This window comes from Nicotiana tomentosiformis, chromosome 6 (genome assembly GCF_000390325.3).
Source record: "Nicotiana tomentosiformis chromosome 6, ASM39032v3, whole genome shotgun sequence".
Taxonomy (NCBI): Eukaryota; Viridiplantae; Streptophyta; class Magnoliopsida; order Solanales; family Solanaceae; genus Nicotiana; species Nicotiana tomentosiformis.
In genome coordinates this window covers 120,970,511-120,995,625 of record NC_090817.1, presented here as the reverse complement: position 1 = coordinate 120,995,625, position 25,115 = coordinate 120,970,511, and the positions used below count along the sequence as shown (strand labels likewise).

Sequence of the window (25,115 nt, the reverse complement as noted above, 5' to 3'; positions counted from 1 at the left end):
TAGAATGTACAATGTAGCTAAAACACAAGTTCCTAGCTAATCAACCATCAAACATTTTTGTGACTATAAAAAGTCATTGAGATAAACTCAAAAGTTTAAAATTAAATTATTTTAAATATAAAATTTTTTATTCTTTTTAGATAAATTAAAAAGAAAGTATGTCATATAAAATAAATTGGGTGGGTATTTATTTTAATCACTATTCTCAATGTTTTTACTACTTATTAGAAGGGGAATAAGTAGGCACCAGGCCAACATGCCTGCTTCGCACCTCAAGGGTGTTCTTGTAATTTCGAGTGAAAGGGAGCAACGTGATTGGGTAAAAAGGCATCTTATAACTTGCATATAGATATTTGAATGACGAGACCGAATTACCCCTGCTTATCTCACCATTCTTCATAATTATCCAAAAGCTTTTCTGTGGCGTGGGTCCCAGCTGACTCTTTGTTTATCATTTTGCAAGAGCAAGAATAAACACGTATTTTCTAATAGCCATGTCTGTTGTACAACTCTTTAAGAATCATGGGGCCCATTTGATAACCACGTGGCCAATATTACTTAAATGTTTAATTAATTGAATTACAGTAAATATAAATTAAAGATTGGAACTACATACAAATACTTAACATGATTACATGAAATTTTTATCATAAGATATTATATAAAAATATTTGAAAATATTTTCGTCATTTGTTGGCAATTTGGAAGTTTTTATTAATTAACTTTTTATATAGTCTTTAGCTTAATTACTTGCATTGCTTTTTTGAGATTTTTATTAATTGTTTTTACTTTAAATCTTTTCATTAGAAACTTTCACGTAAAGAATTGTGAGTTTATATGTTTAAAATTAGTTTTTATCTATTTTTTAATTGTATATGTCTTTACATGAAAGATCTTAACATTATTAGAAGATTTTTTTAGTATCGACCGTAAATAAATTGTATTACTATATCCTTGTAATATTTCATCTAAAGCAAAAAAAGATATATATTACGACTTATTACATGGGAAAAATGAACACAAACCAATACAATAATGAAATGTGCTTCAACAAATGATTGAACTATAGTAGCTAAAAAAGTGTCACGTCTTCCACAAAGTTGAAAGATCAAAATGTCACCACCCCCAAAGTTGAAAATGAAATGTCACTCCCATCGGAACCGAACCTAACAGACACCTCTTTTTCCTTTTGGGAGGGTACTCCGAGTAGTGGGTACCTCGTAGGACTTCGACCCGCCTACTCGGGTTTTGTATGGATATGCAGGAAGGGGTGTTCCTAAGTGTGTGTAGGGTTTGTGTTTGTTCGCGAGAAAGGATTCCTCGTCAAGTAAGTTGGGGGGGAGGGGGGTGGACACTCTTGCACAAATTCGGATAACGATAAAGACAACAATACCATAACATATACTTACCGACAAGAGAGAGCGAAACTGACCTACCCAAGAGAGAGAACGCAAGATAGCTTTCACCAATTTAGCATTGATTTTACGGGTAGTCCATAATAGTAGTAGTGACAAAAATGAATGAAAAAAATAATTCATTCATATTATTCACTAAAAATGAATTGGATAATGAACTTTTTAAAAATGGGTCAAATATGGATAAGATTCATATTATCCACTTAAAATATGGATAATAAATAGATAACAAATATGTTTAACTTTTATATTTGCAAAGACTCAAATTGGGAGTTATTCAAGTTTGAAAAACTAAAAATTCTCCCAAGAGTGATCATATTCAAGTATCCATATTATCCACGAGTTAACTCATTTTCTATCCCTATTGGGTCGGATATTTTATTTATTTTTGTATTACTCCTTTTCGACTCGTTCATATCCAAAATGACCCGCACATTTAATTACCACTCCCAAATAGTAATATCCAATAAGGTGAGGTCCAAAAATCATAAAACTATGTTTTCACATAGAAAAAGATTTTCTTAGCTCAACATTGGAATCTACGTTGAGTTGAATCAGAAAGACAAGATTGAAAAGAGAAGCGAAATTTCATAGCTATTAGGTTATAGAAAAGCATAAATACAACACATAGATAAGCAAACGACATTGGTTTTATTAAACGATATAATAAATAGAGTAACAAAATATTTTATGTAAATTATCTTATTATTGATTTTAAGTGATTTTGAAATAACTATTGATCATATGAAGATAAACTCTAACATAAGAGTATCTTCTAATAATGAAACTAAAATTGCACTCCAACATTTACCAGAGAAGCAAAAATATACATATAGATGTGGATTATTCACATATTTAATTTTTATTTACAAAAAAAAAATTAGTCGACTGTTATAAGCAGCTCCTAAAAGCATAAGTCTATAACCATATACAATAATAATATGGCGAATATAAATACAAAAGTAAATAACATTTAAAAATAACATTAAAAACAATACTAAATAGTTGTTGGGCCGGGCTTACTCTCACTAGTCTTAGAAAAAGGTACAATTGCTCATTGATTTAAAAAACAAAAATTACAACTAGCGCTATGGAAAATCCTAAAAAATGAAAAATAAAAATTTGCTAGTATATAAATTGAAATATACCAAAATGCTCACTTTATAACCCTCGCTATAGAAAAAAACCCAGGAAAACAAAGGCAGAGAACGGCGATGGCGTTGAACAACGGCTTACGGTCGTGTGCTTCCAAGCTTATCAGCTCATCTGAATCAATTTTCTCCAAAACAGGTCGGTGTTTATCTCTTCCAAAATTGATGTATGCCTTTGGTTTTGATTTTTTTTAAATATCATTTACTTTAATGAAATGAGCCCAACTAATTTGGGGACTGATACATAGCTGATTGATATTTGTTTTTTTTAATTTGAATTTCTTGCTATTTCTGTATGTTGAAGCTGAAATCTCACCAAAAAAGTCAATTTAGATATAGATTTCCGCTTGTGTGATGGTTTGTAGGGATCTATTTTGATGGGTATTTATCGCTTTTTAGATCTGCCCATTTTCTGGGGTCAGCGCGATTCTCATTTTCTTCGTTTCTATTTATGAGAACTATTGTATAGGTTCAATGCAATATTTTAGCATTTGCTCAGCATGATGTACATAATATTCATGTGGTATGATATATCGATCTAATATTAGGATTTAGTTCAATGTTCTTAATTACGTCCGCCCTTCCTCTTTCCCTCCTTTGTGTTATCGGTTAGTTGTTGTTGTTACACTTACATTGAGTCATGTGTCTTGCAGGAGTCGTTTTTAGCTTCGGTAGAAATGTGAGATTTCGCAGTGCATCTAGTGATAGAGAGAATTTAAATTTGTGATTAGAGACAAGATTACATATTGGAATTCAATGGTCCTGAATGTGGTGGATCAGATATCGAGGATTTATATAGTTGACTCCAACTAGTTTGGGATTGAAGAGTAGTTGATTGATTGATATTGGGAGGCTGGGTAGGGTGGGCTTCTTACTCTTGGTATTTCCATATTTGGCTGCTATATAGCACATAGGCACCTCAGTAGAAGGAGCTATCTTATGATATCTTGCAGCTCCCAAATATCCCGTGTTAAGTTTCATGCCAAATACAAGTGGAATTTTATTTTCTCTTTTCTCTCGATAACAACCTCTACTTCCTACTTATCCAAAAAAACTAATTGCAATAGCTCTAGCTCTCCTCTCTCATCTCTTTGGGATGATCTTTAGGTCTGTGAAAATGTGTTAATTGCTTCAAGTCTATGAATATATGCTGATGTTAAAAAGGGAGACCAATGGAAAGTGACTTTTAACAACTCAGTTATAAACTCTAGAGCTGATCAACCTTCTCAAAATTTGGAAACTATCGTAGTGATATATGCCTTACTGGTTGGTAACTCCTCCTTTTATCATACGAGCATGCCTTCATCACTTTGACAATCTTTTCGTTGAACATTGTGGCAATTGAAAGTTTCTTTTCCTATGTCTTTCTTGAATAACTTTCAATTGTTTTATATGTCAACTTCGTGCATAATATGCACATTTTATACATTTATACTTGTTTAAGTTAATTTTTCATGTTTTTGAAACTTCCCTTTCTCTCATATTCATTGCTAAATGTGGTCTTTCCGCCTCACCTTTTCTTTACGATGACTGCATCTCGATCAAGCTTGGATGCCGTTGTTCGTGGTTTTTGTAAGTCTGACCTTGCTGATAATTGAAATTCATTGTTTGGTCAGTGAAGAGAGAGATCCACTCAACAGGCATTAAGCGAATGGGAGGAGGTCATGGGCATGATGAACCTTTCTACCTTCACGCAAAGCACATGTACAACTTGGACAGGATGTCACACCAGAAGCTGAAGATGACTGTTGGTGTCTGGTCTGCAGTCGCCATTGGTGTAATAGTCCCAGTTTACGCTGTTGTCTTCCAACAAAAGAAAACTGCTTCGGGCTAGATCATCATGCTATCGTGTCTCCACCACAATAATGCTGTCCTTGGAGTTTTCAATGTCGAAGATGAGCACTTTTGAACCTATTGAATTAGAGCATTAAATAGCTTTTAATTTTAACTTAGTTAGCTTTACAATGGTTTTTGCTTTTTCTTGTTTCAATCTGGTGACAATGTTGCTGTGCCTGGTTCTATAATAATATTTTCTGAATTTACTCAAACACCATATTGGTTGAAATGTTTTGTTTCACTGCACTCTGTCTATTTTGATATCCAATTTTTGATTTTCTTCTGATCGGATGTCACTATCTTTGTTGGAGGTTTTTCACCTTAAAGCATGACATCAAAAGCAACAACAACAAACCCAGTGTAATCTCACAAGTGGGATCTGAGAAGGGTAGTGTGTAGGCTGACCTTACTCCTACCTTACAAAGATAGAGAGTCTGTTTCCGGTAGACTCTCAACTTAAGTAACATTGAAACTAAAGCAACAAATAATTGTAACAAGGTAGCATGGTAATGAAAGCGAATAACACAGCATGTATGAATACAAAACATGAATAAGAAAATACAACAATAGAACTAGTAATACAGGCAAGCCTAGGAGAGGCTTACGACTATCTGTCAACCTTCCACCCTAATTCTCGTCCTTCACACCTTTCTATCAAGGGTCATGTCCTTGGTAAGCTGAAGCATTGTTATGTCCTGACTAATCATCTTACCTCAGTACTTCTTAGGCCTACCCTTGCCCTTCCTCGGACCTGTCATGGTCAATGTCTCACACCTTCTAACCGGGCAGATATGTCTCGCCTCTTCACATGCCCGAACCATCTCAGCCTCGATTCTCGCAACTTGTCCTTCACGGGGGCTACTCCCACCATGTCCCTAATCACTTCGTTCCTAATCTTGTCTTTCCTGGTATGCCCACACATCCATCTCAACATCCTCATTTCAACTACTTTCATCTTCTAGACATGAGATTTCTTGACGGGCCAACACTCAGCCTCATACAACATAGTCGGCCTAACCACCACTCTGTAAAACTTGCCTTTAAGTTTAGGTGGCATATTTTTATAACACAAAACTCCTTATGCAAGCCTTCATTTCATCTACCTCGCTCCAATACGGCGAGCAACATCTTCGTCAATCTCCACGTTACCTTGTATTACAGACCCAAAGTATTTGAAAGAATAAAAAAACGAAGTCCCTCCTTTTTGTAAACCAGGAGCAGAAAATTTTAACGCATCTCGCTTCTGCAGTGGTTTTGGCTAATTCTCTTATGATTTTGACATGTGATCAGGTAGACAGGCAGCCAAGGGAAAGCAGGACTGGTTATTTGGGATTTTGTTGGTCAAGCTACTTAAAATACATAGCCAACTTGTATGAGAAGACTTGTGAACATAAGCTTTATTGGGGTGGTTGACTCAAAAACAGATTACTGACTCAAACTTGAAATGGGGCTTTGGACCCTGACCTTTTAGTACTTCTATAAATGTTTAAATCATGTCAATGCCAAAATTCTATTCGCCTAGTAGAAGAGGGGAAATAAGGTGTTCTGAATTTCAAAGGATGTGTCAAGTAAAAGCAAGTGTGTAAATGGATGAGGAACGACTGGCAAAACTGTTATGACGAGGTATGGCAGCAAACGACATTAATATTTAAAACAAAAAGATTGTTATGTTGTGGTTTGAAGTAGCAGGATAAAAAATAAAGAGAGACAACTAATAAATGATTCGTAAAATCACACAATGCATCATAGGATGACGATGATAACTATATATAATGCTCATATTGCATTACTTATCCAAAAACTTGAGGTTTATGGTACTCTAATCCTCAGGAGCTGGCTAATGGATCAGGTGATCTATAATTCTTGCATAAAAAATCAGAATGCTTCCACGCTTCAATCACGAGAAAGCGTTCATTATCTGGAGTTTTATCCGGCAGATCAGGAACATCTTCCTTGATGAACTTCTGTAGACATAACGTAGTTAAGTAGAAGAACATCTTCTGCTGCCAGCGTTTGAAATCAATCCCGGAAAATTTTCCGGGTTTTTCTGCCGGTGCCAACGCCGGTGTTCGGCTTGTCGTTGCGTTGGCAGTCGCCATCGGAACAGCTTGGTTTTCGTTTTCAGTCATCATCTTTTCTGTAAAAGAATGACACAAACAAACGTTTAATACACGTTTTCAAACTGGAGTAAAAATCACGTAGATTTTAATATCCAACAAAACGCCACGAAGGCTTAACTCTCCAAAACGGGAGTACACAAACCACAAAGGTTTTAGTTTGCAGAATAATAAGAATAACACAAGTACAGAAATAAATATTAAATTCCTTAAGATTGTTATTCCCGGTCAATATTGCTGTATTTGTAAATATTAATTCTGCAAAATATAAGTTAACGTAATGAAACAATAATAATAAATTCGAGCCCACTGAATTCACAGTGTTTCCTTAAGGAATTTAATCCCCTCCTAGTACCCAAGGTAATGGATTATTTCCTCCCAGGATAGAACGAATAACACACTGGTGTAGCGGTACTTCAAACCCCAGTGTTTCGGCGAACACAAAGTTCGGTAGCAAATCACACTTACAGTTGCTTTGTTTGAAGTTAAAAAACAATGCAGAACGAAGGAGTATATACTCAGAAAAACGTATGGAAGTTCTGAGAGGAAGGAGTGCAATGTATAGCCAATTTGTTGAGCGAATTGTATGTTGAGTTGAGTATCTTTCTTCAACATTTGCTGCTCATATATATAGCAGCCAAGAAGGAGTGTAAGACCAAACGTCCACCCTTCATGGTGGAGCAAGCATTACATGTTTGTGGAGCAAGCACTTCATGTTTGTGGAGCAAGCACTTCATGGTGGGAAGACCATTATCCGGCTGCCAAATTATCAATACACGGATTGGAAAATATCCGTTACAAATACGGATAATCTTACGTTAATATTTACTATTAACAAATAAATTTGGTCCAAAAAATTAATCAATCAATCGATCATTTGACCAAATCCAAATCCAAATCCAAATCCAAATCCGAAGCCGAAGCCGAACGAAGCCGTAGCCGAAGCCGAGCCGAGCGAGCGACGACGACGACGGCGCGAGGCTTGCTTTCTTCTTAACTCTTTAAGAGCTACAAGAAGAGCAATTATATATATACCCACCAAAAATATCTTCCACTTCCAATATGGGACAATGTCTCATTGTTAAGAGGGGAAACTTAAAATTTTACTCAAAATTTTATTTTCCCTCCATTTTCCATTCACCCTCATTTTAAGAATATTACATCTTAAAAATAAAACCTCAACAATCCCCCACATGAATGGGGAATGGCTATATCACGGAAGTATGCATGAAAAACTGTGTGATTTACAAGCAAGGATTAATTGCATCTGGATAAGTAGGTTTCCCTTTGAACTTTCCGTAGTAAACTTATGTCGGATATACTCGGTCAATCGGTAGATTTGATATCTTTGAACCGTCGATCTTTGGTGTATACCTAGACAACCATAAGTCACACAATCAACCCTTAACCGTCTTTGGTTCTCATTGTTGTGTTCGTTTCAGCCATGAACACCGCCTGGTTTCATAAGTGCGTAGAGAACTGGCCTTACAAAGTTCTCCTTGAAGCGGCTCACACTTCACACTTAAATAGGTGATTCCTAAACGTGTCATCCTGTAGATACACTATTTGATATACCCCGTATCAAATTTAGAAATCATTAAAAAGCCTTAATGCTTTATCCTTGGTACTGAACATTGTCTCATCACGAGAATGGACTAAAATTTTATTTGACAATGTTGAACCGTCATTAATGACTTTGTTTGATCTCTTTGAACCTAGATCTTGGGATCTCCAGTCTTCTAGGTAGAGTTACCGCCACAATGACTTGTTCTCGGCCATAGCCCCATTCCCCTTGATGATTTCTCAACTACCTCTCTAGTTAGGCCTTTTGTAAGTGGATCCGACACATTATCACTTGACTTTACATAGTCAATTGTGATAATTCCTCTAGAGAGTAATTGCCTAACGGTTTTATGTCTTCGTCGTATATGACGAGATTTACCGTTATACATGACGCTCCCAGCCCTTCCAATTGCCGCTTGACTATCACAATGTATGCATATTGGTGCCAACGGTTTGGGCCAAAATGGAATGTCTTCCAAGAAATTCCGGAGCCATTCAGCTTCTTCACCGGCTTTATCTAAGGCTATGAATTCAGCCTCCATTGTAGAGCGGGCAATACATGTTTGTTTGGACGACTTCTAAGATACCGCTCCTCCACCAATAGTGAATACATATCCACTCGTGGACTTAGAATCAGTTGAACCGGTGATCCAATTTGCATCACAGTATCCCTCAATCACCGCAGGAAAATTACTGTAGTGCAATTCAAAGTTCTGGGTATGTTCTAAATATCCCAAAACTCGTTTCATTGCCATCCAATGAGATTGGCCTGGATTGCTCGTATATCGACTCAGTTTACTTATAGCACAAGCTATGTCTGGTCGTGTACAATTTCATGATATACATTAAGTATCCCAATACACGAGCATAATCCAATTGTGATATGCTTTGGCCTTTGTTCTTTGCTAATGCAAGATTCACGTCAATTGGAGTCTTTGCAACTTTAAAGCCCAAGTGCTTGAATTTTTCAAGTACTGTCTTAATATAATGAGATTGTGACAATGCCAGACCTTGAGGAGTCTTATTGATCTTAATTCCCAGAATTAAATCAGCAACTCCCAAGTCTTTCATATCAAACTTGCTATTGAGCATACGCTTAGTAGCATTTATGTTGGCAATGTCATTACTCATTATCAACATATCATCCACATATAGGCAAACAATGACTATGTGATTTGGAATATTTTTAATGTACACGCATTTATCACATTCATTTATCTTAAAACCATTTGACAACATTGTTTGGTCAAATTTCGCATGCCATTGTTTGGGTGCTTGTTTTAGTCCGTAAAGAGACTTAACAAGTCTACATACCTTCTTTTCTTTACCTGGAACCACAAACCCTTCAGGTTGTTCCATGTAAATTTCTTCCTCCAACTCTCCATTTAAGAAGGCCGTCTTAACATCCATTTGATGAATTTCAAGACCATACACTGCAGCTAATGTTACTAACATCCGTATGGACGTAATTCTTGTAACTGGAGAGTATGTATCAAAGTAGTCTAGACCTTCTCGTTGTCTATACCCTTTGACTACGAGCCTTGCCTTGAATTTATCAATAGTGCCATCATCTTTGATTTTTCTCTTAAAAATCCATTTAGAACCCAAAGGTTTATTTCCAGGAGGAAGATCAACCAATTCCCATGTATGGTTGTTCAATATGGATTCTATTTCACTATTGACTGCCTCTTTCCAAAACAATGATTCCGAAGAAGTCATAGCTTCTTTAAATGTTTGAGGCTCATTCTCCAATAAGAAAGTCACAAAATCTGGTCCAAATGAAGTAGACGTTCTTTGACGTTTACTACGTCTTGGATTCTCCTGATTACATGTACTTTCTTTTGTTTCTTCCCGAGGTCGTTTAGATCCTTCACCAAACGACTCACATTCCTTTTTATACGGATATATATTTTCAAAAAACTCAGCATTATCTGATTCTATAACCGTATTATTATGAATGTCGGGATTTTCTGATTTATGAACCAGAAATCGATATGCTTTACTATTTGTCGCATATCCTATGAAAACACAATCAACGGTTTTCGGTCCTATCTTTACCCTTTTGGGTTTAGGAACTTGCACTTTTGCCAAACACCCCCACACTTTAAAATAATTCAAGTTGGGCTTCCTTCCTTTCCATTGTTCATAAGGAATGGATTGTGTTTTGCTATGGGGCACTCGATTTAATATTCGATTAGCCGTAAGAATGGCTTCCCCCCACAAGTTCTGTGGCAAACCAGAACTTATCAACAACGCATTCATCATCTCCTTTAATGTGCGATTCTTTCTTTCCGCAATCCCATTAGATTGGGGCGTGTAAGGGGCTGTTGTTTGATGAATAATTCCATATTCTAAACATATTTCTTCAAAAGGAGATTCATATTCACCACCCCTATCACTTCTTATCATTTTTACTTTCTTGTTAAGTTGCGTTTCAACTTCATTTTTGTATTGCCTGAATGCGTCTATTGCTTCATCTTTACTATTCAGTAAGTAAACATAGCAATATCGAGTACCATCGTCAATAAAAGTTATGAAATACTTCTTTCCACCGCGAGATGGTATTGACTTCATGTCATAAATATCTGTGTGAATTAAGTCTAAAGGATTTGAATTCCTTTCAACTGACTTATAAGGATGTTTAACATACTTAGATTCCACACATATTTGACATTTTGATTTTTCGCATTCAAACTTGGGCAGTACTTCCAAGTTAATCATTTTCCGCAAGGTTTTATAATTGACATGACCCAAACGTACATGCCATAAATCATTTGACTCAAGTAAGTAAGAAGAAGCTGAAATATTATTATTATTTTCAACAACCATTATATTTAGATTGAAAAGGCCCTCGGTGAGGTAACCTTTTCCCACAAATATTCCATTCTTACTAATTACAACCTTGTTGGATACAAAAATGCACTTAAAACCGTGCTTAACAAGAAGTCCAGTAGAGACTAAATTCTTTCTCATTTCGGGAACATGAAGGACATTGTTCAAAGTCATGACCTTGCCAGAAGTCATTTTTAGAAATACCTTCCCATATCCTTCAACTTTTGCTGTTGAAGCATTTCCCATATAAACTGTCTCTCCGGGTTCAGCAAGAGCATAGGTAGCAAAAGCCTCTCTAACTGCACAAACATGGCGAGTGGCTCCTGAATCAAACCACCACAGTTTAGGATTTCCCACCAAGTTACATTCAGAGAGCATGGCACACAAGTTATCAACATCATCATGGTTTACTACCATGTTTGCTTGACCCCTTTTCTTGTCTTTCTTCGGAGCACGACACTCCGTAGATTTGTGTCCGGTTTTTCCACAGTTGTAGCAGTTTCCACTGAACCGCTTCTTGCTTGGGTTGTATTTCGGACCAGAAGCCTTCTTCCTCTTTTTGTTAGCTTCAACAATATTTGCTCCCATTATTGTTGAATTTCCACGGCCTCTCCTTTCAGCAGCTTTATTGTCCTCTTCGATTCTCAACCGAACAATGAGATCTTCAAGGGACATTTCCTTTCGTTTGTGTTTCAAATAATTTTTAAAGTCCTTCCACAACGGAGGCAACTTCTCAATCATTGCTGCTACTTGGAATGCTTCGTTGATTACAAGACCTTCAGCAAGTAGATCATGAATAATCACTTGCAATTCCTGGACTTGAGTAATAACAGACTTGCTATCTATCATTTTGTAGTCCAGAAATTTTGCGGCAACGAATTTCTTCATCCCGGCATCTTCAGTCTTATATTTCTTTTCAAGCGCATTCCACAATTCTTTGGATGTCTCCATGCTACTGTATACATTATACAGATTATCATCCAGTCCGCTAAGAATATAATTCTTGCATAAAAAATCAGAATGCTTCCACGCTTCAATCACGAGAAAGCGTTCATTATCTGGAGTTTTATCCGGCAGATCAGGAACATCTTCCTTGATGAACTTCTGTAGACATAACGTAGTTAAGTAGAAGAACATCTTCTGCTGCCAGCGTTTGAAATCAATCCCGGAAAATTTTCCGGGTTTTTCTGCCGGTGCCAACGCCGGTGTTCGGCTTGTCGTTGCGTTGGCAGTCGCCATCGGAACAGCTTGGTTTTCGTTTTCAGTCATCATCTTTTTCAGAAAAGAATGACACAAACAAACGTTTAATACACGTTTTCAAACTGGAGTAAAAATCACGTAGATTTTAATATCCAACAAAACGCCACGAAGGCTTAACTCTCCAAAACGGGAGTACACAAACCACAAAGGTTTTAGTTTGCAGAATAATAAGAATAACACAAGTACAGAAATAAATATTAAATTCCTTAAGATTGTTATTCCCGGTCAATATTGCTGTATTTGTAAATATTAATTCTGCAAAATATAAGTTAACGTAATGAAACAATAATAATAAATTCGAGCCCACTGAATTCACAGTATTTCCTTAAGGAATTTAATCCCCTCCTAGTACCCAAGGTAATGGATTATTTCCTCCCAGGATAGAACGAATAACACACTGGTGTAGCGGTACTTCAAACCCCAGTGTTTCGGCGAACACAAAGTTCGGTAGCAAATCACACTTACAGTTGCTTTGTTTGAAGTTAAAAAACAATGCAGAACGAAGGAGTATATACTCAGAAAAACGTATGGAAGTTCTGAGAGGAAGGAGTGCAATGTATAGCCAATTTGTTGAGCGAATTGTATGTTGAGTTGAGTATCTTTCTTCAACATTTGCTGCTCATATATATAGCAGCCAAGAAGGAGTGCAAGACCAAACGTCCACCCTTCATGGTGGAGCAAGCATTACATGTTTGTGGAGCAAGCACTTCATGTTTGTGGAGCAAGCACTTCATGGTGGGAAGACCATTATCCGGCTGCCAAATTATCAATACACGGATTGGAAAATATCCGTTTACAAATACGGATAATCTTACGTTAATATTTACTATTAACAAATAAATTTGGTCCAAAAAATTAATCAATCAATCATTTGACCAAAGCCGAAGCCGAAGCCGAAGCCGAAGCCGAAGCCGAAGCCGAGCGAGCGACGACGACGACGGCGCGAGGCTTGCTTTCTTCTTAACTCTTTAAGAGCTACAAGAAGAGCAATTATATATATACCCACCAAAAATGTCTTCCACTTCCAATATGGGACAATGTCTCATTGTTAAGAGGGAAAAACTTAAAATTTTACTCAAAATTTCATTTTCCCTCCATTTCCCATTCACCCTCATTTTAAGAATATTACATCTTAAAAATAAAACCTCAACAGCTAGCTGATTTAAGATTTTTCGATCAATTTGCACGCATTTCGACTAATCGACTGAGTATCGCTACTTGTCACTAGCACAGGTAGCGAATAATTCTTTCATAATGTTCTCATCTTATACACACATATACATATTATACATACACACGCACTAAAGTTCCAGCTTCTGCTACAAAATATTAATGAATGTTGCAGTAGTGCAGTACTATGCATTAACTGACTTGAAATTTTGCATTGCCTCTTGAGTTTCAATAGATAAATCATGTTAGTGAAAAAGAAAAGCATTGGCAAACTTTACCAAGTTTGGCTAAGACTAAGATAAAGGCTGACAACAAAAAATGAAGAGACTCCCACCTTCTTTGGTCTTGATGCTAGTTGCTGTGCAAGTGGAAGAATCAATGAGAGGCTTCAATACTTGGATTTTATTGTTTGTGAATTTTTAGGGAATTAATTTAGCTGAACGACCTCTTATTCTTTCTATAAATATTTAAAAGATGACAACCTCAACCTACTCGGAAAAAAAGTATATTATATGGGGCGATTATTAAAACCAGGACAAGATATTTCGAACGCTTGTTTGGTAAGTAAACACCAATAGAAACTTGCGTGTATAACTTGATATAAATCTCCACTCAATTTTAATATTAAAAACTTATGGCTATTTAAGTATTTGCCTTCTCTTAATTTTAATTTAAGTATCATATCAAGATAATGACAATTTAAGTGCTAAAATGACAATTATTTTCAATTTAATATCATAAATAGTACTAGCATGGGAAAGAAATGGGAACCAATCAAATCAAAAGAATAGCTATCCAATTGTAGCTATTTCAATCCAAACATATAAAAGACAGAGTCACTATTGTTAATAAAGATACACCAATTAATCATATCTCTCTCAATTATGTACAACTTGGAAGGTAAGGCAAGGAGGTCCTTTTGGAGAAGACTTGACTTCACCAATTATCAAGATTTTAGAGGGACATTATTAGGCATTTTGTTTTGCTCTTGTCCCCAAATGAATCAAATTATACATCAATTCCAATCCAAACCCAACATATCTCCCCGTTTTCCCTCCCAAAACGCCAAACTATACCAAAAATATGGAACCAGCAGCAAATTACGTCCGTTCTTGAAAAGAAACAAGAAAAAGTAAATGAATGAATAACCCTCCTCTCTAAAAGGGTTTTTTGAGCAATTCTATTTTTCTCTCGAGTCTCGACAAGATAAGCCCGTGAATAGTGAAAGAGGAAAGGTAAAAGAATGTGGCATTTGATAGGATTACCGCAGTTGAAGCGTACCATTTCATCTATAGTAAAAAACATATACTTTTACTTAATTATATCTTCAACCAAATTAATAAATATAATGTGATTTTCATCTACAAATTTAATATATATTCTTGTTTTACTTCTTGACTACTTATAAGGTTAATTTTTTTAATTAGGTATAAACTCGGAGTGTATTTGCATCTACATCTAAATGATGTAAGTGTAATTGCAACCATTAATCTACAACTTCAATCACTCCCCAATAAAGCTATTAAAAATGAGTGGGAAAAAAAAGGACGGAAAATGAAACATTTACAATGACTGACAGCAGTTAATTCTCTCCTCACCACAGTAAAAACATCAAGAATTAACTCAAATGGCATCAAGAATGGAACTATGATTGAGAATCTTTGTGATTTTCATCGCCACTTTCACTACCTTGTTGCTGATTTTGATGGTGATGTTGCTCCAAATTCATACCCAAATCAATACCAGTACCCCTACTATTATATGCATTCATAGATGCTAACATTCCCAAGTTTGTTTCTGAAACACCCAACCCCAGCTGCTGAACCGGTTGTGGCTGTTGCAAAAACATTGATCCTAGCTGAACCGGATTGAACCGGCCACCTCCCGATAACTCAAAACCACCAATTCTCTGCATGGTTGATGAGGTGCCTGGTACCATCCAGAAGGTGTTTCCGACGTTACCGGCCGCCGGCGCAACCGCCCACATAGCTGGAGCCGGTATGTAGCTAGAAGCATGTGATGAACCGGGTTTTGATTCTTCATCCGGTTCGTGAGCTTGACCTCCGGTTCTCTCCGTTTTAGTAGCTGATGGTAGTGATGTTGCTCCACTTGTATCTTCTCTATACCTCTTTTTCATGTAATTCTCACCTGGGTCTTGTCCATAACCGGTGTTTGAAAGCGGGTGGTGAAAACCCAACATAGTGGTGGCGCCCCCGTGAATGAAAAGCGGCGCAGACTTTGACGGCGGAGCTGAAATTGTAGTCCCACTGCTACGTAAAGACACGTTAAGAGTAGAGAAATTTGCAGGGATTGTACCTGTTCCCGTAGCTGCTATAATAGACGGTTCAGCTTGTTGCAAGAGCCACTCTATGGTTTCACCTTCAGACTTGTGACCCAGTTCTTTTGTGAGCTGAAAAACTCTGGCGGCGCATAAAGCTGGCATGCGTATGCGCCGCCCTCGACCGTCCACCTTAGTGTGACGGTCTTTGTATGGCTTCTTAACAATTTTGGTAGAAATCGAGTTGTTATTATTGTCGTTGCTATTATTGTTGTTGCTATCGTTTTGATTGTCGGAGTGACTGGTGCTGCCACCTTGGTTTTTGCTATTTGGCTCTCTAAATTCCATCTTGGAAAAGAAAGTTTGAAGGGGGTAGGTGGGTGGGTAGGGGAGAAGTGGGGTGAGAGAAGGGCCTAACAAAGATTTCTTGATATTTGAAACAATATCTGTCCAATTGGCTATTTGATGAATTGGAAACACAATTACAAGAAAGAAAAGGACTAGGAAATGGGGAATGAAATAATCAAGTAGTTGCTGCAAGTAGTGCAAAGACTATTGACCCAAAAACAGCACAAGTGAAAGTAGTGGGGTTTCTCTTTATTTCTTTCACTTTAGTTTTACTTTGTGGAATTGGAGAAGAAGAGTAGGTGTGGGTGCCTACCAAAAGAGAATCATCGATGAGTATAAGTGTAGCTGGTGAAGGAGGTGGGGTAGGGGTGGGGGGATGTGGGGCTAAGGGTTGGGGTCCAATGCAAAGTCAGTGGTGGCAGGGCAGGTGGGGGACCTGTAAAGTTAAGAAGAAAGTAGTGATAAATTTTGCAGAAGCTAATAAGGGAAAAGCCCACTCGTGGGGTCTCTTTGTTAGCAATGCTAGTAGAATTTAAGTGGGCGTTTCTACGTAAGAATTATAAAATAAAAAAAATGAACTTTTTTATAATGATACTTTAAAATTAGAGTTGTGTGTTGATATAAATATAATTTTGAATTGTTTTTAATTTGTTATGAGTGATCTGAGTGAAAATTTTGAAAAATAGTTTTTTGGAGTTTTTTGAATTTTCGAAAAAATTCAAAATTCATTTTCAAGTGAAAATTAAAAATTTTATGGTCAAAGTCTCGAAAAATGTAAAAGAAATTCTAAAAAAGGTGAAAAAATTCTTATGTCCGAACGGGCTCTAAGTTTTTCCCTTTTTGGTTTTCATGTGGTGTTCGATATCTACTTCGGGGATCAAATAAATATAAATTTGCGCCGAAAAATTACTCATTAGGGGTAAAGTGTTCCTTAACAAATACTCAAAGCTTCCTAACTAGATCTGGTTAGGATGATGAGTGCTTAACATTCAATAACAACCTTTGTATGTAGAATTTAAGTTATATATGCTAGCTCTAGACTTATTATAGTTAATCTTAGAAATTTTACATACATTGTTATTGTAACGGAGTAAGTTTACAAAGAGTATATTGTTATAAAGATGACTGTTGTTATTATAGGTAAAAAAAATATATTGTACAGAAGTAAAATATAATATAAAAAATTAGTTTCTAGAAAAATTTGACTTTTATAGTAAAATCCTGTTATATAGGGATACAATTATAAAGAGGTATGACCGTGAAGAGTTCTTTACCTACCCCTCAAACATGAAAACCCTATTTGTATACGTGTGTATGTGTGTGTATTGCATATATAAACATACGTATGCATTTATACAACTTAAATACAGTAAAATCTCTAGAAGAAGACTGAATATTTGCATGTGTTTGCGACCACAAAATCTGAAAGACAAAGAACTCTTCTTTGATGCTGATATGACACTATTGTTGTAGTTGTCACAAAGCAAAACTTACCACTCCTTTGTCCCCACCCTAGTAGAAAAATTCTTTATATACAAAATGTGCGTATGGTTTCAAGTCATCTTAATATAAAATTTTCATGCATTTATTGGTGAGCAACAATATAATTAACACTATCAAATCAACTATAGGTAATTGTATATATACACAGATTTTGTAACTCAATAAAGATGCTAAAAAAATCTATTACAACTAGTCAAACTATAATAATATACTAGCTACTGTAAAAAAACGTTTATACTCGATCAGTGTATACAACTGTTTTTTCTTTCTATTTTTTTTTCTTTAATGCCCATAATTAGTACTAATAAATGTATCAAACTATCAACCACCCAGATCTTACCCCTTCAAGCTCACCTGACATTCAACATTAAGGAAAGTCAGAGAAAGGGGCCAGAAGAAATACTGCTCTGAAGAGGTAAAATAAAGGAGAAAGAGAAATGTCAAATTTGTTTTTGTGGGGGTGGGGGATTAGGGGGTGGATTGATGTGTAAACTAAGGAGTACAAACAAATTTAAGATATATTCACTGGCATTATAGATAATTTGTACATTATTAATCTAATTAGCTTGTTATATCAAGTTCTTACTGATATATTTTCTACATTAGCATATCAAAAGTTATATGTCCTTATGAATCAATTTTATCCAACAATGTGAAAAAAATGTAAATATTATCACTTCACACAACTTTAAACTCACAAATAAGGATTGGATTCATTTAAGAAGGGTTGATTTTAGAGGTATGAAAGGGATAGACAGCTCAAGTGAGAGCATCTAATCCTAACAATGAAACACAGCTCATCACAACTCAACCCCACTTCCCCTACCTCACTTTATTACAGCATACTCTTTAAGACTAAATTTTATCTTTTTTTTTTTTAATTAAATCAAACCAACTAGTATCTGTTTAATTTACTTAATGCACTTACAAGACACCCTGATTTACAAAGCTTTGTATTTATGCATGGTCCAAGGAAGGACTTCATCCTAAGGATGTAATGTAGACAATCTATACTAATTAGTGGATACTTCCACAGCTTGAATCTGTGACCTATAGGTGACATGAAGACATCGTTCCAAGCCCACTTCATTTTTCTTTTTCATTACTTTGGGTTCTTGTTTCAGAATTTAAAACTGCTAATTAATACAGCAGCTATAGCCACTCACTCCAACTCATCCCACTTCTTAGATGTGATTATCTGATATTTATATAATTAATAGCTTGTATTTACTTTCAATTTCATGCTAACTTACGAATTATGAATGAAACACAAATCAGGATTTATTTATTTTTATTTCGTGCAACATTTTAAATTAACATGTAATTAATTATTAATACATCTCAAATATTTTATCTTTAGTTTGATTCGATAATTCACAAGTCATATGTATCACGGACCCGTGGTGTTTGGTTTCAAACTTTTGAGAGAGTTTTCTTTAGTTTTTTTTCGCAAACTCTTTTTCAACCTGATTTTCGGAGACCAGTTTTTTATAAAATTTTCAAGTGCTAATGCTAGTAAAGTGGTGGCTTGGCATTTGAAAAGAAAGAAGAAATCATCAAGAATTAATTAGCTTTGTAACACAAGAATTCATCCCCCATAGAATCATTTCTTAGATGGAATTTAAGATAAGCAACCATGTTTCACTATCTTTCTCATGGTAAGTCACTTTCTTTTGCAGCCTAATTAGTCAAAGATGAAGTGAAGGTTAAGACCAGTGGATGAGTGAGTAAAGAGTATTCCTCACTACTCTTGACTTGAACGATATAATTTTATTTACTTAAACTAAATTTGTATCTATTGCCACAAAGTAATAGTTGGTGCCATAGACCGCCTTTACACGATAATGTTAGTCTCCTAAGGAAAAAGACAGCAAGTGAGAGAAAAAAAAAGATAGCTCGATATACAAAGTATTTCATATTCCCGCATGATTCGGGAAGGGTCGTACCCCAAGAGGTGTGATGCAAGCATAAATGACTGATTTCACGGTTGGAACCTATGACTTGTAGATTACACGCAAGACAACTTTATTATTGGTCCAAGACTTTATCACGTTGAACTAAATTGAAATTTTTTAAATGGCTAGAATTACCTTATGTAAAGAGAAAGTTTCCATTCCTGACTAAACCAAAGGTGGTGTAACCTATATGATGGAGTTGTCACCTTATTGGGGTTCTCTTTCTATTTTCAAAATTAACTTAGCTACAGCAACTTTTCTGTACAAGCAAAAACAGTTTAAAAAAGGGAAGAAAAAGGAATATCCTTTTCTCTTTTTACCTGGAAAGGACTTCTCAAACCCTATAGGCAAAGACCTTTCAACTTGTCTCCAAATTAAGAGACTCATAAAGTTTCTTGTAGCAAGCACACAAGCCATCTTAGTAACTTAAACCATAGCTACCATACCACATGAATTTGTCGATGTAAATTAAAGTGAAAATACATATTAATTAATCATAGTTAAGTAATATAAGTGTATCTAAAGGTACATACCTAATATTCATGTGGATTGAAGTAAACACCGAATGTAGGTAAGTATTTTCCGAGTTTCTTACTGCCAACACCGATTGTGGGCAAGTATTTTCCGAGTTTCTTACTGTCCCTCGAATTTGTTGCAATGTTGCCTCATCCAATGAAGATGAATAAAAGGCTGCTAGTATATGTTGGAAAAGGACAAGTTCCTTTTGTAAGAAAAATTACAAGGTCCAAACACTACCTTTCTGCACAAATTACACAACACTATGTTGGTGAACACTAGCCTTGCTCTCTGTAGGATCAGACTCCTAAATTATGTTTACAGTGACCGCTTATCCTTTATAGAGTATAGTTGAACGTGATCAATGAATTGTCTGAAGCCAAAGGAAGAAAAAACTCAGATAAGAAGAGCAAATTAGGTAGAACTAATTTTCCAAGCTCAAGCCTCAAAGAGGAAGAACAGGATAATTTCAGGCTATCTTATCCAGAAAATTTCAAGGAGGTGCAGATCTAAATTTCTTTTCTTCTCTAAGTAACAGAGGCTGCATAAGTTCAATCTTGAATAAATTTTATACGAGCATCCAGCAAACTAGCTGTATAAATAAACATATGAGTGAAACTTTTTCCTACTTTTAGTGCTTCACTTCTTTGCTTTTGCAAATCTCAGACAACGGTACTTCTCCCCACTAACTGTTATCTCAAGAGCTCCATCTTGATTGTCTTGATTAGATGCAGTTCCCATTAGCACACTTTTCTCTTTCTCAAGGTTTTCCCTCTCCATCTTTAACCGGGCTTCTTGCCGAGCAATTTCTGCCTGGGATCAAAAGTGTGACATGTTACAAATCCTCAAGGGAACATCATTTATCATAAAGGTAGATACTTAACTCATATTTGCAACTGTTACAAAATCTAAACAACACAAGACGACCATATATTTCCTTCTTCGACTAATGTATGTTTCTGCACTGAACTTTAAACTCATATAAATAGACCCTGTTGTGAATGTTGAGCATGTTATCATTCATTAGACCATCTTTCTAGGGAACTTGGAGCCTCTAATTCCATATTTGAGATTTATAGGTGACACAGAGCAAGTAAAAGTAACTATTGTTGGAACAGCTTACCAGCAGTAGTAGTAAGCAAAATGTAATAGTTACCTTAATTGCGAAAATTTCAGCATTTACACATGTCTCAGTTCTCATTATTCCGAAAATGATCTATATTATTGCTACATTTGGAAGTCAATTGTTGGCAAAAGCTACATGGCCAACATTCAAATTGTCACATCCAATCAGAATGTGGGATTTTTCTAAGCTCCGGAAATGGTCACTGCCAAATGGCACAGAGAATCACTACTGATAAAGATCCATCCTCTATAAAACTTGATGAACGGAAGGCATCTTTGGGCAGATTAATTTTGAAATTAAATATAGTGGAATGGCTAGCAGACAGTTATGCAGCATGCAATTAGAATTTTCATAACTGTCTTCTTGTCAAAAAGATGTAGGGCTGTGTGGTGTTCAAGAGGAAGTATGTAGTCTTTGAAATGGGAAACCTGAATACCCATTCAATTTTGCACTCAACAGTAGTAAAGCAGCAACAGCAAACACATTGATTTCATACAAAACAATTTCGACTTCTAATACATGCGGCTCCAAAGGAGGCTCCATGGTCACATATTACAGTATCATGCATTCCATCAAGTTTCCATATGAGCTGTAGACTCGGAAGGCCTTTAATATTGGTTAAAAATAAGATAATGACATGCAATATGAAGGGGCGCATATGATCCCTTAATCGCCTCGACAGATACCACAAATCTGCCAACCCTATTTAATCTCTTGAATAATAGCACATACAGGGATGACTTGTGCAAGCTAGAACTTCGTAAAATATCTATCTGATTGCTCCAATATGATAATCTTGTAAATTATGAGATCGACACAAAGGCACTATACATTGCGTACACATATAAGTGAGAGAAGGCGTTTTCCAGAGTCACATCACTCTGGAAGTCCTAGAGTCTGAAGGCCATTGTGTGCAAGTGCATGATAAGTATTTCTTGTGAGGGGATACATTTAATGGAGCTAGCTGAATCATTTCTATCTTCTTGAGTCCTAATGCAAGCAAGTTTTAAGTGGAACTTCTGTAGAATTACTGCTGAATGTGGGAAGCACCTGTTCTTTTACAGATCAAAACCAAGGATTCAACTTGCATTTCCCCAAAACAAAATCACTGAGAAATAATTTCTGATTCAACTCCAGGGGTTAATGTGTTAGCTACCATATTTGAAATGACACTCAGCTGGCCTTTATAGAGAAATATTTGCAACAACGCTAGCACAAATTCTACAACCTTAGTATACACGGTCTAATTATTGCAAAAATCCTACTGGCTAGTCTTTAATATTAAGATCAACCTTAGACTACATAGATTCTCTTAATTCATTTAAGAAACAAAACATGTTGCTGAGACCCTGGTAAGTAAATTAGGTTATAAACCCTCAGTTAAATAGATAATCTATGATACAAAATGACCAGAGGTAAAATTAAGCAAGGGCTATCCTCTCATTTATGTTGCTATTTGATATGCCAGTAGCACCATTTAGCTTGTACATCATCAAGTCCAATCTATACTGTTACGCTTATCCAATGCTTGTAAGTTTGTAACAAGGATTCTTTAACCATATTAGGTGAGTGTAAACCTGGTTGGCTAGCCCGGGTAGTAGGTTGCTTAGCCAACCTTTTAAACCACATGAAATTCCAAGAAAACTGGCTTTGCATATTCACATTAAGAGGTCGACAAGTATCCTTTTAACATGATGGAGTAAATTTGTCATTTCATTTCATTCATTCCATTGAAGGGTCTACCACTCTCCTATAAATAAATGAAAATCTCACTTATGAATTAAAGAAAAACAATAAATGCTACATGTCCTGTACTATGTCCCTCCAGCGTTAGTTATAAAAAAAAAGGTTCTTCCATTTTTCTCAAGCATAATATGAAAGGAATTATAAACTAATCAATATATTCCATTCAATCAACCAATCATCAATAGATCAACAATGCCTCAATCCTAAACTAGTAGGATTAGATAAATGAACATTATGTGTCCATTCTACTCTATTCGGGCTTATTTCATTCCACTACTAGTACGTACTGTGTTTTCAGGCAAAATCGGAATTTCTCTAAAACTAGAGGTTCTCTTATTTGTACTTATACAATACTGACATACACGTCTCCAGACAAACTACAAAGACATTTGACAAACATCTGATCTGATGTAAGTACAACAACAACTAAGCATTAGTCTCAACTAGTTGGTACAGTCTATGTGAGTCCTTTGTTCCATTATGTTCTATTAATACTAAGTCTGCATTAATTCGGATAAACTATAGGTCTTTTAAATTAACTTTTCTCCATGTGATTTTAAAACTAATTCATCCCCATTTAGCACATATTGGTCTTCATAGGAGTTAGGACAGGGCGAAACCTACTCATCCTATACTGTGTTCCTTCTATTTTAGTAATCAAAAATAAAGAAAAAATGTTCTCCATTTTTTCAAGCACACTTCGAAGTAATCTAACAAATCTATTCCATTTCTCAGGGGGAAAAAATGTATTCACAAAAATTACTGCACTTGCAATCAGCAGCTAACTTTGAGTAATTCAGTCAATTGAACAAAATGGAATCTTTAAAAGACAATCACACTAGCCCGTTTGGACATAAGAAATTTTTCCCTTATTTCCAGAAAATTTTGCTTTTTTCGAATTACACGTTTGTTCATAAAATTTCCAATTTGCATTTTGAAAATTTTCGAAAATTTAAAAACTCGAAAAACCTATTTTTCAAAATTTTCACTCAAATCACTCACAAAACTTCAAAAACAACCCAAAATTATATTATGTCTAAACACAACTCTATAAATTTCAAATAACATTTTCACTTGAAAAAAATTTTCCCCCTATTTTGGAATTTTACAATTCTTATGTAAAATTCCCCACTTGCAATCTTCAGTATATTTTGAGAAATTCACTCAAACCCAATTCAAGAAACACCAAAATAAGTTCAAAATACTAAGCTTTTCAAAGAAAGAATGGATTTGTTGGGGGGGGGGGTGGGGTGGGGGGGGTTACCTCACGACGAGAGAGCTCAGCTTTCCAAGCAGCTTCTCGCTCAGCAACTTCACGCTCCCGCTCCTCAATGTAACTCTGCATCTCCCTTTCTTTCATTATCCTGTCTTGTATATCTGCATCTAATGCTTCTTTCAATTCTTGTACGAATTTATCAACCACTGCTTTAATTCTCAGCGACATTAAACAACAACTCTTTTTGACTCTTCTTCTTCAAAAAAAAAATATTCTGATTATTCCTTTTTTTTCTATTTCAAAGAGACCCTTTTTGGAGAAAACTGCTAATTTCTGGTTGCTGCTGGCATGAAAGGGAAAATCAAAGAGGGAAGAGAACTTTGGTTTGGCTTTTTTGGGTTTACAGTTAGACAACTGTTGAAGCAAAGAATATGTGAGATCAATTTTAGGCCTTTAGTTTTCTTTTCTTTTTGTTTCTTCCCCCTTCTCATTCCCAAAGCGGTATTACTTTTAGGTTCAAGTTCTGAAAATAAAATAATTTTATAGGGATTACTTTTGCCTTTAATAAGTCTTATACAGCGTAAATTAAGATTAGTTGAAGTTCCAATGCGAATGAAAAAACAAAAAAGAAAGTATTACTAGTACTATTTTTGTTTTAATTTAAATGACCGCTGGTTGAGTGAATAAAAAATTAAAAAATTAATTGACTGGTAGTGAAAAAATGTTAAACTAATAATCAATAAGTTCAATTGAAAAAACTATCACATTAAAGTTTAAATTAGAAAAACGAAATTGAATGTTTGAAAGTTGTAAAAATTAGGTTTAAATGGTATATTGAAACAGTCAATGAGCCTTTATTTTATTACCATAAACATACAAGTTTTGACTATTCTTAAATGTAAAACAATTATTTATAATATTTTTATGGAAGTTCAGATACATCATTTTAGAAATCTCAAAATGATTAAGCAACCTTGATTTAAATTATCAAGAAAATTAGATGCGTTGATCTTCGTATCTGGAACCTCCCTTTCTTTTCGAACAGCAAATACTTATATTTTCCCCTTGATAAGAATTTTGCTC

The 25,115-nt window shown here is 35.5% G+C and overlaps 3 protein-coding genes across 3 annotated transcripts; 1 reads left to right on the top strand and 2 right to left on the bottom strand.

Annotated features, from left to right (window-relative positions):
• Nucleotides 1–2,545: 2,545 nt before the first annotated feature.
• LOC104092355 (uncharacterized) lies at nucleotides 2,546–4,614 on the top strand. The gene is made up of 2 exons (XM_009597947.4): nucleotides 2,546–2,705; nucleotides 4,183–4,614. The coding sequence occupies exons 1-2, from the start codon at nucleotides 2,630–2,632 to the stop codon at nucleotides 4,398–4,400; spliced, it is 294 nt and encodes a 97-aa protein (XP_009596242.1). The 5' UTR covers nucleotides 2,546–2,629; the 3' UTR covers nucleotides 4,401–4,614.
• A 10,216-nt stretch (nucleotides 4,615–14,830) lies between these two features.
• On the bottom strand, nucleotides 14,831–16,276 carry LOC104092358 (transcription factor TCP8-like). Its single transcript, XM_009597948.4, has one exon. The coding sequence runs from the start codon at nucleotides 15,968–15,970 to the stop codon at nucleotides 14,990–14,992; it is 981 nt and encodes a 326-aa protein (XP_009596243.1). The 5' UTR covers nucleotides 15,971–16,276; the 3' UTR covers nucleotides 14,831–14,989.
• A 4,082-nt stretch (nucleotides 16,277–20,358) lies between these two features.
• Nucleotides 20,359–24,474, bottom strand: LOC104092359 (uncharacterized). The gene is made up of 2 exons (XM_009597949.4): nucleotides 24,081–24,474; nucleotides 20,359–20,757 (listed from the first exon to the last, which is right to left on the bottom strand). The coding sequence occupies exons 1-2, from the start codon at nucleotides 24,258–24,260 to the stop codon at nucleotides 20,584–20,586; spliced, it is 354 nt and encodes a 117-aa protein (XP_009596244.1). The 5' UTR covers nucleotides 24,261–24,474; the 3' UTR covers nucleotides 20,359–20,583.
• Nucleotides 24,475–25,115: the final 641 nt, after the last annotated feature.